At 38.9% G+C, this 12,979-nt stretch overlaps 1 protein-coding gene across 1 annotated transcript in view; it reads left to right on the top strand.

Annotated features, from left to right (window-relative positions):
• The first annotated feature begins 2,680 nt into the window (after window positions 1-2,680).
• Window positions 2,681-12,979, top strand: part of GTF2B (general transcription factor IIB) — a 40,957-nt gene continuing 30,658 nt past the window's right edge. The window contains exons 1-2 of the mRNA XM_066372219.1: window positions 2,681-2,836; window positions 7,922-8,028. Coding sequence (XP_066228316.1) covers window positions 2,820-2,836; window positions 7,922-8,028 — 124 coding nt within the window. The 5' untranslated portion in view covers window positions 2,681-2,819. The remainder of the gene's footprint in view (window positions 2,837-7,921; window positions 8,029-12,979) is intronic.

Genomic DNA, 12,979 nt, shown 5'->3' with positions numbered 1-12,979 from the left:
ATTTCCAAACAAATATTTGTCAAACCTTGCCTGGGTTAGGAAATAGTCATTTTCCCGATAATAGCAAACACTTTTACAACAGATGCTTATGTATCAATGTGTCTAAAAGTGAGGCCACAAGATAAATCTAATGAACTTTTACCATATATGCCAAGTGTTAGAAGTCAGACACAAAACACAATGTATCATATGATTCCATTTACATGGAAGGTCCAGAAAAGGCAAATTTAGAGACTGATAGTAGGTAAGTAAGTGGTGCCTGAGACTGGAAGTGGAATTGGCATTCACTGTGCATGGCATGACTGACTTTATTGAGATAATGGAAATGTGTTAGAACTGGATCGTGGGGATGGTTGCACAATTTGGTAAAACTACTAAAAATCACTGTCTTCTGAACAGGTGAATTCTACAGTATATAATTATATATCAATAACATTTTTAGAAGGATACAGCTAGATGGGTCATGAACTTTAAAAAAATAACTTATTAGGCCCTGGCCGGTTGGCTCAGCGGTAGAGCGTCGGCCTGGCGTGCGGGGGACCCGGGTTCGATTCCCGGCGAGGGCACATAGGAGAAGCGCCCATTTGCTTCTCCACCCCCACCCCCTCCTTCCTCTCTGTCTTTCTCTTCCCCTCCCGCAGCCAAGGCTCCATTGGAGCAAAGATGGCCCAGGCGCTGGGGATGGCTCTTTGGCCTCTGCCCCAGGCACTAGAGTGGCTCCGGAAGGGCAGAGCATCGCCCCCTGGTGGGCAGAGCATCCGCCCATGGTGGGCGTGCCAGGTGGATCCCGGTTGGGCGCATGCAGGAGTCTGTCTGACTGTCTCTCCCCGTTTCCAGCTTCAGAAAAATAAAAAAATAACTTATTAGGTATGTAAAGCATTTTATATTTTAAAAGAACTTTGGTACATCAAATTGTGATTTCACAGCAGGCATATATTTTTTAATTAATTTTTACATCTGAAACTAATACAGAAAAATATTAAATTTATTATTTAATGAATGATAATTTTAAAAAGTAAATATAAATACAAATAAAATAGTAAAATGAAATAAAATTTCAAGTTAAAATAGATGAGTTAATTTAAATAACTGATTTAAATAAATTGTTTTAATTAATCCTGGTAAATGCTAGTCTGGGTCATTGATTCCTAGGTGATAAGACCTTAGTTATGTGTGTGTTTTCATCTCAGTCAGCTATAAAGACTAAATGGGATGTTGATGAAAATGCTTTATAAATTGCCAATGCTGTGCTAACAAAGGAAAGAAATGGTCTACCTATGTTGCTTTCATTTTAGTATAATAGAAATCCTAACTAGGTTATGACAGATATGACTCTCCAGGTGGGGCAGGAGTAAGTTAACCGGTTGCTCAGCTTCCTTCCTATGGGGTTTCAATTTCTCTAATAGTTTCTTCCTTCCAAGAACATTACTGAATGGCTACCATGAATCCCTTTAGTTGGTAGGTCCTTGTTCTTGACCCGCAAGAGGTGCCCAGTTGCCCTCCTTCTCCTCTCCCTCTTCTCCCAAATCAAGGTGCTATACCATATAACAACTTCTTCCCTGATTGTGGTGGAGCACCTGAGCCTGTCCATAGTTTCACTTGGCACAGGTAAAATGAATTGGCATTTTTGAAGCTTTACCAAATATTAAGAGAGAACACTCCACACCACCCCCCACCCCCCACACCACCCCCCCACACACAATAGTATAGTCAAGTTTTGAAACTACAGACTGGAAGACTAAAAAAAAACAAAAAACCCTTCTCATCACCATCCTGATATTAGTTCCTAAACTCCTGTCTCTTACACCCTTTTTTCTTTCCAAGGGAGTCTTTCCCACCTTTTAAAACAATCAGTGGCATTAAAGTGCTCAGTGGCATTTTAAGTCCGTGCTCAGATGAACAAAGCAATCACTATATTCTAAGTCCTCATCCCCATAGAACCAGGGAGCACCCTTTTTCCTTGGATCCCCACAGGGTCACGGGTGGTTGGCTTTCAACCAAATGATGGTTGTGTTATTTTTACTATTATTACTATTACTATTGTGACGTTACTTTGGTTAATTAATAAATCCAGGGACCTTTTGTGGTAGCTAAACGTTCTCTATACTTCAGCTATCAGCCACATTTGCAAAGGCCATGGGGGAAAATCAATCAGGGCAGGGCCTCACGTCTCCCTGCCTCCCCGAGTTGCAGCGCTCTCAAGGTTTTGTTTCACCTCCTGCCATTTCGGAAAGGCAGATAATGCGACCCCTTACACCGAAGGTAGAGGTACGTGGGTAAGAAGACACGCTAGCTGATGACAGAGCCTGTATGCAGCTGTTCTCGCTGAACTAAATTAATGTCTCTTTTCATTCCAAATTCCTTACTGGAACCTCCAGACAAGAAAGAACTGCAGTCCAACCGGAGTAACTGACTTCCGGGTGGGGGAGGGGTAGCCTCGGGGATGTGGGCTTTACTTCCTGCCGAGCCCGGGTGGCCTTTGTGTTTGAGCCCAGTCCAGTTAGGGTATCTCTGGGGTAGCCCGTTTGCAGGGTTCCTTTGAAAGATTGCCTGGGTAGTGTCGCCTATTTATCCAGCAACAGAGCAAATTATAGAAGCGGAAAAGGAAAATAAGAAAACGCAAAGCACGTGGCATACCGGATCTCACATTTCTTGGCCTCTCTCCCGACCCGTAGCCGCGACCTATTACGACTGTGTGAGTGACTTGCCTATAAAAGCAGTGCTCAACGCGTCGCGTCGCCTCAGTGTCTTCCTGTTCTCTCCCTTTCAGTGTCTAGTTGTTTTTGTTGTTTCCAGCTGGAACCCGAGTGGCCGTGAAGATGGCGTCTACCAGCCGGTTAGTATGTCCGGCGATCCCGGCTCGCTGAGGGGCGGACGGGGAGTGCCAGGCGGCCGCCGGGGCGTCGCGTCGGGCAGAACGCCTCAGAGATCCAGGCAGAGGCGGCCGGACTGGCCGGCCGGCCCTGACAAAGGCACTTCCGAACGGCAGGGCTGTCGGGGTGTCGCGGGGGGCACCGTACCGGTGGGGTTACCGTTCCAGGTTCTTAGATCGCCATTTCACCCAGGCACAACCCTGTGGGGGCCCTTGTGTCTCCAGCCCCTGGCTCCTTGTCTTGCGGATATCTCAACCGTCGTTTTTCTTGTTACTCCTTTTTACGCTTCTTCTTAAATCTGCAGCTCAATCAGCCAAGGGGCCGTGAGTCCTCCTTTTCCAAGAGCGGGAACGGGTTAGTTCCAAGTCCCCCTCAAGCTGGCAGCTAGAAAGTTAGGTATGTCAACCTCAGTACGCCTGATGGAAACTGATCACCATCCCAAAGGCCTTCTGCAGTGGAAGTTAAGGCATTTCCGAAGTTCCCTAATAAGAAATTTCTTTACAAACGTCGTCTGCCTTTTCCTGGAAAATAAAAATCTTGCTTGCAGAAAATTACATATGCTGGGAAGTCACTGTAGTTTATTTTTTAAATACAATGTACTGTATTCACATCTACAGGCAATGCATGTAGTCCCTGTAGAGACAGCTCGTAATCCTGTGACTTGAAAATTGCTTACAGACTCTACAAATACCTTATTACCACTATGAGGTAGATACTTGTATTTTTGCATGGGTGTAAACTGAGTCATGACAGTGTTGGTTTTTCCAAGATTAGTGTTAGAACAGATTGTAGAGACTCCTGTATCTATTTCTTGTTATCACATAGTTGGCCTCTAGTTAACTCATAATGTATTAAGAGTATCAATACATTATGAGTTATAGTTTCTGCGAGGCAACTCTGGGATAAATTTTTAAACTTGTTATAATCTGAAATTGAGTTCTCACTGAAAGCCATTATTACAAATAGTAAGATGGAGAAATCCAGACTTGCTATTTTATGTTACTGTGCTTTTTAAAAAGGGGAGCAGTGAGGCAGCTTTAGCTAATGGCCTGTTTGGAAATCACTGTTAAAGCCAATGACGCTCTTGTTTACTGATTCTAATTCTATGATTGAGTGCTCAATGATTGTTTCTGGGCATGGCTATGTCAGGTAAAGCTTCCTTGTAGGTAAAAGGAAAGCTTTATTTTCTCAAAGACACCTGAATACAACTTGCAGTCTCATGACTAGGTTTGAAAGGTGACTGTGAGCCTAATTGGGCACAGCTTTTACATATAAGAGAACAGGAAGTTGTATTTGTAAGAAATGTTACAGTATAAGTATAGTAAATTCACTTGATAAACTCTTTACCCCAGAAGTACACTTTAGTTTGTGTGCCTTTATTGCCTTCATTTGTTTAAAAAAAATGAACTTAATTTTTTCTAGACACATCCAGCTCTTTGTGTTATTGCAGTTGTTCAGCTCTTGGGTTTTTCTATCAGTGAGAATAAAGATAAACCTTAGTACTCTTACCTTTAGCTATTTTTTTTCTTTGAGGAAGATGTACAATTACTAGGCTATGAAACTGGCGTTTTCACAGAGAAGAGCACAAATGTTCTGAGTTCAACTTTAAGCTCTACCACTTTTTGATTTCAGGCAAATCATTATCTGAGTGTAATCTTTAAAGTGGAGATAATGCCTATCTTGCGGGGTTGCTTTGAATATTAATAATGTGTGTATAGCGTTAGACCCATTGAAGGCACTCAATAAATTATAGCTATAAAATTAGGTTGGGATTATCTGGCTCTATAGGTAATCTCAATTGTTTTCATATTAGGAGTGATTGTTTACTACATTCCTTCCATATTTTTGCCCCTTCTATAGTCCCACTGTTTTGGTTCACCTTTTTTTTGTGTATGTGTATTTTTCCTAAGTGAGAAGCAGGAGGTAGACTGACAGACTCTTGCATGAGCCCTAGTGGGATCCACCCAGCATGCCCACCGGGGGGCGATGCTCTGCCCATCTGGGGTGTTGCCCCGTTGCTGTTCTAGAGCCTGAGGCAGAGGCCGTGGAGCACCCGGGCCAACTTTGCTCCAATGGAGCCTTGGAGAAGCGATGGGTGCTTCTGTGTACCCTGGCCGGGAATCGAACCCAGGACTTCCACATGCCGGGCCAATGCTCTACCGCTGAGCTCTACCTCTTTTGTATTGCTCTTGTGGGTAATTTGATTAAAAGTTGGCTAGCAAAATTTTATTTTATTTTGTATAGGTAACATGCATATTGTAGAAAAACAAATAGAAAAGTGAAAAAGCAGTTTGCCTTCTTTCCTAGCTTCCAGCCATCTAATTCTCCCCCAGAGCAGACATTGTAACCAATTTCTTGATGTTCTCCCAGTGAGTGTGCTTTAACAAACATGCATAGAGCTCTGTTTGCTCTTCCCCTCTAGCCCCAAAAGGTAGCCACTCTGCCTTGCGTTTTACTTTTTTTATGAAGTTAGTACACACATTTTAAGTTTACAGCTCAATTATAAACTGAGCATATACCCAGGTCAAGAAATCAGATACCGCTGGCACCCTGGAAGCCTCCTTTGTGTTCTTGGGCATTACTACATTCTGATTTCTTACAACATGCATTTGTTTCGCCTGTTTTAAGGTTTATGTAAATGACATATGTCTTTATCTGTCTAGTTTCTATTAGCATTTTGATATTCATTCATGTTATTACATATAACTAGTCCATACTTCTAGTTTTGTATAAAATTCCTACATTTTTCATGTAGCATATTTTTGTGATATTTCCTTACCATTTGCATATATGTCTATATATCTGTATACACACACATACAATACATCAGTGGTCCCCAACCCCCAGGCCATGGACTGGTACCGGTCCACAGAGAAAGAATAAATAACTTACATTATTTCCGTTTTATTTATATTTAAGTCTGAACGATGTTTTATTTTTAAAAAATGACCAGATTCCCTCTGTTACATCCGTCTAAGTCTCACTCTTGACGCTTGTCTCAGTCATGTGATACATTTATCCGTCCCACCCTAAAGGCTGGTCCATGAAAATATTTTCTGACACTAAACCGGTCCGTGGCCCAAAAAAGGTTGGGGACCACTGCACTACATGAGATTCTGTCTCCTTGTAAGAGTACAAAATACATCCATTCTTTTCTTTGTGTGCCTGTGCTGCATAGCTGCCTGTTGTATGCCTTTTTAATTACTGTTACTCTGCTAACATTTTTCTTTATTTCAACAGTTTTTTATAATTTTTACTTTTTAAATATTTTATTTGTCATAATTTATTAAAATGTTTTTCTATAGGGATTTATGGAATAAATGTGAATATAAAGTGAACCCCATCCCGCATTTTTTCAATGAAAAAAATCGACACATGTTCTGGTTGTCTTGATTATATACATTTATTGGTTTTCCAGTGGGAATTGGCTTCTATGTTGAGAGTTAAAATTCTGAATTGTATTACCATTAGAAACTTTATCCAAAACCACAAGTACCTATTTACATGGGTAATGTTATCTTTTAGATATGTATTTGTGATGTCCATAGCATAACCTTTTACTCTGTTACTTCAGGTGAATTTTTTCATAATTAAACACATGCTTTATTCTCTATAATGCAGAAAATGGTCTCAGAATAATAATACCTATACTATCACTAACATGAGTACTTAAAAATGTTAATAGTTTTTACATAGGCCCTCCTCATTCTTTTATAGTTGTATATTATCTGAATATTCAGAGCATACAGCCTTTTATAAATTCTATATGTAGAGTTGGCTTATCATCAATCTTTACATTGATATCTTTCCTGCCATTTTGGATGTGTAGAACTCAGTCTGCAGTAAATTCATAGGAAAGGGCTCATGGAAATGATATTCCTTGAGTTCTTGCATGTTGTTAATCGTTTATGGTCTTTTCATTGGAAGTCACCTTTGCTGGATATAAAATCTTTGGACCATGATTGGTTCTTTTTCTTTGTGTGTCTTTATTATAGTTCAGCATTAAAAAAATAATGTATTGATTTTCGAGAGGGAGAAGGGGAGAGAAAGAGCAAGACACATTAATTTTTTTGTGCCACTTATTTATGCATTCTTTGGTTGGTACTTGTATGTGCCCTGATCAAGGATCAAACCTGCAACTTAGGAGTATTGGGATGATACTCTAATGAACTGAGCTATCTTGCTAGGACCTACCTAGTTCAGCACTTTTTTTTTTTTATGGCATAAGGTTTTCCTGTTTCAAATGAACTTTTAAAGACAACTAATTTTCAGTGATTCCAAACATTTGTGATTATGAGGTCATACCCCCAGAAATAGTTACTGAATCTGTGTTAAATATCTTTGTTGCTTTTTAAAACTAATTCTGTCAGGTCATTTAGGACTGATGTGTCTTCCTCAAACTGCTTTATTTTCAAAATAAAATAGTCAAGCTGTCAATATCACTAACTAATAGATTAAAAAGCTTTTAAAATCATTTCTTGATTGCTTACAAACTCTGTTCTGGACTAAATATTTTATCAGGTTTTAAGTAAAACAGCCACATCTAACCACCCTTGGTTATATACCTAATAGGTACAGTGTACTATTCTAAATGTATTAATAAGGCAAATAGAAAAACACAGACTTAAAATTTATTCTCTGATCAGAGAAATAAAGGGCAGGGGGAACAAACTGGATGGTTATCTGTAAATGTCACAGGTTGTTATGGTAGCTAGTCATTTCTATGTTAATCAAGATTTTAAAAAACCTTAGCAGCCTACATGTTAAGAAAAAAACACTTGTTTTCTATTTGTTTTTAATGCTTTTCATTTCTGCAAATTTGTAACTATTCTTACAAAAATACTATTCCAATGAAGTCTATCTGTTAAAGACTACCTAAATTTTAAAATAATTTAACTGAAATGTTTACTTGGAAAATTAAGCTTAAATGTATTATCAACATATAATATTGGAAAAGTGTTCAGAAACCCCCTTACCCACCAGAAGAGTGCTTTGTTACATGTTCGTTGGGAGTATATTTTAAAAATGCCATTTCTTTTTTCATTTAGTTTGGATGCTCTTCCAAGAGTCACGTGTCCAAACCATCCAGATGCGATTTTAGTGGAGGACTATAGAGCTGGTGATATGATCTGTCCTGAGTGTGGCCTGGTTGTAGGTAAGGCGTTACTATGATTTTAACTAAAATCACTATTTTGGGTACTTTACTTTTGTGTATTTTCCAAATTGTATTTTAATGAATACATTTTGACTTGTGTTTTCCTATAGGTTATTTGTACTTGTGACACAAAAAGATTTAGGGGAAAAAAAAGGGTAAAATAGTTCAGATGCATATGTTTTATAATGTTGGTTAGGAAGGAACATCAAATCAAGACAGCTAATCAAAAAAAAAAAAAAGACCCTCAGTCTCCTCCTGAGTTCTTAGTCTTAAATATTTGATTGGTGGGGAGTGGGGTGAGCATGCACAGATGACACCCATGCCTATAGAATAATGAATAGATGTAATCTAACTTTTATAGCTTTTAAACATGATTTATTTCAGAGTATAAAAATATGTCTGTATTGAATCTTATCCAAGGCCTCTTAGTCAATAAAAAAGATTTGTTATATATTTTCATTTGCTCATATAGGGTGATTTATTTATGTTTTTCTAGCATAAAATTGTCATTGCCTAAAATACTACTTCTTAAAATTTTACTTTTATTTCCTTTTGCCCACTAATCTAGACATGCAGAAAAACTTTAGAATAGAGATGGTCTATTTAAAAATTATTCTTACCAGGTTGTAGCCTTGCCTAAGAAAAGGAGTAATGCTATTAGCAATTTAAAATAAGAATGAAAATGCTAGGATTGTGGGAAGTATAATAAAAACATTGGTGTTGGAGTATACTGTGTGTTTTGCTTAGAGAACATGTGTAATATTTATCCAAGTAGGCTGCTTGCCTGGAACCTCCAGTGAGAATTTTAAATCATACAGTTGCTAATAAGAATTGAAATCTATTTGCAGTTGTATTATACTCAATAAGAAATATTTAACAGCTAGTGGCACTTATTTTTCAATAGGCACTGTTCTAAATGATTTACATATTCACTCAGTTTATCTTCAGATATCTGTGAAGTGAGTACTAACATTATCTTCATTTTAGAGATGAAGATACTGCAGGTTAGGTAATCTAGCTGTCTAGCTTCTCTGTCTGCATGGCAGCCAGATTTCTATCCTACATTGTCTTTCTTACTAAAATGAATTCAATCTGAGATTGGTAAACTACGACCCACCATGTGTTTGTTTTTTTTTTTTTTTGTATGTTTCTGAAGTTGGAAATGGGGAGGCAGTCAGACTCCCGCATGCGCCCAACCAGGATCCACCCAGCATGCCCACCAGGGGGCGATGTTCTGCCCATCTGGGGCATTGCTCTGTTGCAACCAGAGCCATTCTAGCACTTGAGGCAGAGGCCATAGAGCCATCCTCAGCACCCGGGCCAACTTTGCTCCAATGGAGCCTTGGCTGCTGGAGGGGAAGAGAGAGACAGAGAGGAAGGAGAGGGGGAGGGGTGGAGAAGCAATGGGCGCTTCTCCTGTGTGCCCTGGCCGGTAATCGAACCTGGGACTCCTGCACGCCAGGCCAACGCTCTACCACTGAGCCAACCGGCCAGGGCCCACCACGTGTTTTTATATGGCCTGCATGCCAAAAATGCCTCTTACGTTTTTAAATGGATAGAGCGTCGGACTGGGATACAGAGCACCCAGGTTTGAGACTCCGAGGTCGTCAGCTTGAGCGTGGGCTCATCTGATTTGAGCAAAAGCCCACCAGCTTGAACCCAAAGTCGCTGGCTCCAGCAAGGGGCTACTCGGTCTGCTGAAGGCCCGCGGTCAAGGCACATATGAGAAAGCAATCAATGAACAACTAAGGTGTTGCAACATGCAATGAAAAAGCTAATGATTGATGCTTCTCATCTCTCTCCGTTCCTGTCTGTCTGTCTGTCCCTGTCTATCCCTCTCTCTGACTCACTGTCTGTCTCTGTAAAAAAAACAACAACAACAAAAAAACTCCACAGCATTTGGAGTGCTGAGTTTATCTCCGTACTGCGTGCAACATTTTATGTATTTCTTTTGTTACCATTGCGTACCCTCCATGTCAGAATAAACAAAAAACAAATGACCTTTGAATGTCATGCATTTAAGGCACAGTGCAGTATGAATTATTTTGTAATTGAATTAGATGGTGAAGCATTGTGTTTATTATGCAATGATATTTTCACTGTGCTAAAAGAGAACAATCAACATTGAGATTACCAGACAAAGCACTGTCACAACGCTCCCAACTGAGGAAAACAATGGTCAGAAAATTCAGTAAATATAAAGTAGAATATCTCATCACAACGAAGTTTCTTCACAAAAATAAAAGAATAAAAATAAGTCTGCAGCTAAAATTTCTGAGTGGCTTATTGGTAGACCATATAGGGAAAGCCATTTACCAATTGATGAGTTAAGTAATTTGTGTGTGATTGCAGCAGCTTAAGAAATGTGTCCAGAGAAAAGAAACTTATTTAAGACCATTAGCCTTTCAGCAAGAACTGTTGCTGGAAGAGTTAAGGACATTGGAGGCAACATCAATACTCAATATACAAGGCAAATTATTTCAAGAGTTATTTTCCTAGACTATTGATGTTACTGATACTGTTGGGTTGTTTATTCAAGGAGTTAGTGCAGAGTTGCAAAAGTACTGATTCAGTATAACCTGAAGTGGAATTTGCTAAGATGTATTATAACTGATGGTGGTGAAAATATGTGTGGAGCAGATTAGTTGGATAAATTTACCAAGAGTATAAAAATGTAAAATATTTTAAAAACCTGTAGGTATTCATTGTATTTTTTCATAAGCAGGTACATTATGGAAAAGCTTTTAATCTGTCATGTGTTATTATACATCCAGTAGTGTCAGTAATAGACTTCATTCAGTCTCGTAGACTTAACCATTATCAGTTCTATGAATTTTTGTCAGAAATAGAAACTGAGTATCCTCATTTGCCCTACCATTCAGTAACTTGTTTGCTTAGCAGTGCTAAAGTCTGTCTTTCCCTTCCTTCCCTTCCTTCCCTCCCTCCCTCCCTCCCTTCTTTCCTCCCTCCTTCCCTTCCTCTTTCTTTCTCTTTCTCTTTTCTTCCTCCTCCTCCTCCTCCTCCTCCTCCTCCTCCTCCTCCTCCTCCTCCTCCTCTTTCTCTTTTGTTTCTTTCTTTCTCTCTCTCTCTTTCTCTTTTTCTTTCTCTCTCTTTTCTTTTTCTTTCTTTTCTTTTCTTTTGCTCAGGGCCAAGGTTAAAATATTTTTGAAACAGTACTTTCTTCAACTACTATTAAACACTGAATGGCTTTGGTAATTTCGCTATTGCTGCAGACTTGCTAATATTTCTTAGTGAATTCAACGTAGAATTGCAAGGCTAAACAGCACCTATATGTTAAACACTATTCAGGGGTCCCCATACTTTTTATACAGGGGGCCAGTTCACTGTCCCTCAGACCGTTGGAGGGCCGCCACATACAGTGCTCCTCTCACTGACCACCAATGAAAGAGGTGCCCCTTCCGGAAGTGCAGCAGGGGCTGGATAAATGACCTCAGGGGGCCACATGGGGCCTGCAGGCGTAGTTTGGGGACGCCTGAAAGTCAATTTGACAGCAACTAACATTTGAATCACAAGTAATGTCAAATTGCTTTATATAGTATTTTATTTACTTTTATTAATGTCAAAAGTTAGCCTGACCAGGCAGTGGTGCAGTGGATAGAGCGTCGGACTGGGATGCCAAGGACCCAGGTTTGAGACCCCGAGGTTGCCAGCTTGAGCGCGGGCTCATTTGGTTTAAGCAAAGCTCACCAGCTTAGACCCAAGGTCTCTGGCTTAAGCAAGGGGTCACTTGGTCAAGGCACATATGAGAAAGCAATCAATGAACAACTAAGGTGTCGCAATGCACAACAAGAAACTAATGATTGATGCTTCTCATCTCTCTGTTCTTGTCTCTCTGTCCCTGTCTATCCCTCTCTCTGACTCTCTCTGTCTCTGTAAAAAAAAAAAAAAAATGTCAAAAGTTTAAACAAGAACTAAAATCATCATTCCCAAACAGATCTGCTACAAATATATTTCCAGACTCAAACTATATTTTCATTACTGTTTTTCAGACTGTGATGCAACTGCAAAATGAATTTTTAGCTTTTAAAATCCATTTAATAGTGCAATTAAGGAGCTTCCACCAAACCTTCAACTGGAAGTGATTACTGTACAATGTAGTGACATGCTAAAAGGCAAATAGCAGAAGAATGTAATAAAATTCTATAAATGCCTTCTAAGCAATGGATATGCTCAATTAAAATCATATGCTTGTGAATTAATATCATTATTTTGCAGTACTTATCTGTGTGAAAGAGCCATTTCAAAAAATGAAATACATAAAATCTTGTTAATACATACAGCATTGACAGATGAACATTTGCGATCAGATGAACATTTGCGATCAGTTGATCGGGAACGCTAGCTCTGAATTCCACTTAAGTGAAATGTTATCCCCCAGAAAAAGAATTCCATTCTTCCCAGTGGTAGATCTGTATTACAACAAATTATACTCAATTATTATTATATTTTTAATTTCATAAATAAAAGTAAGAGGACTTTTTTTATAAAAAAGTATTTATGTAATATCATCAATTTGACCTCTTAATTCAAAGCCTAAGCTATTGATTACATAGCCCTCTACAGAAAATGTTTGCTAACACCTAAGTTAAATGAGAGCAAAGTATCAAAATCAAACTGATAATGTCTAAGAATGTGACAGAGACAATATTGAATATAATTTCTATAGCCATTTAAAAAGAAGTAGTGTATTAATATTCCATTTTATTTCTAACCCTTCCATCTGCTTCACTTCCACTGTGACCAGTAAGATTAACCAACTGGAGAAGGCAGGTAGAATTCACCAGGCTTATTTGCTTTTTTGTGCTTAGAATTCTTAATTTTTACTTGCATTTTTCTGCTGTATCAAACTAAAGGAAATTAGTTTTCTTTTAGTTTTGTTTTATCAGTAGTTCTGAACACCAGTATCAGAACTGCTATATTTTATTCTGAA

The sequence above is a fragment of the Saccopteryx leptura genome, chromosome 3 (assembly GCF_036850995.1).
Source record: "Saccopteryx leptura isolate mSacLep1 chromosome 3, mSacLep1_pri_phased_curated, whole genome shotgun sequence".
Lineage (NCBI taxonomy): Eukaryota > Metazoa > Chordata > Mammalia > Chiroptera > Emballonuridae > Saccopteryx > Saccopteryx leptura.
This window is presented reverse-complemented; position numbering and strand designations above follow the sequence as displayed.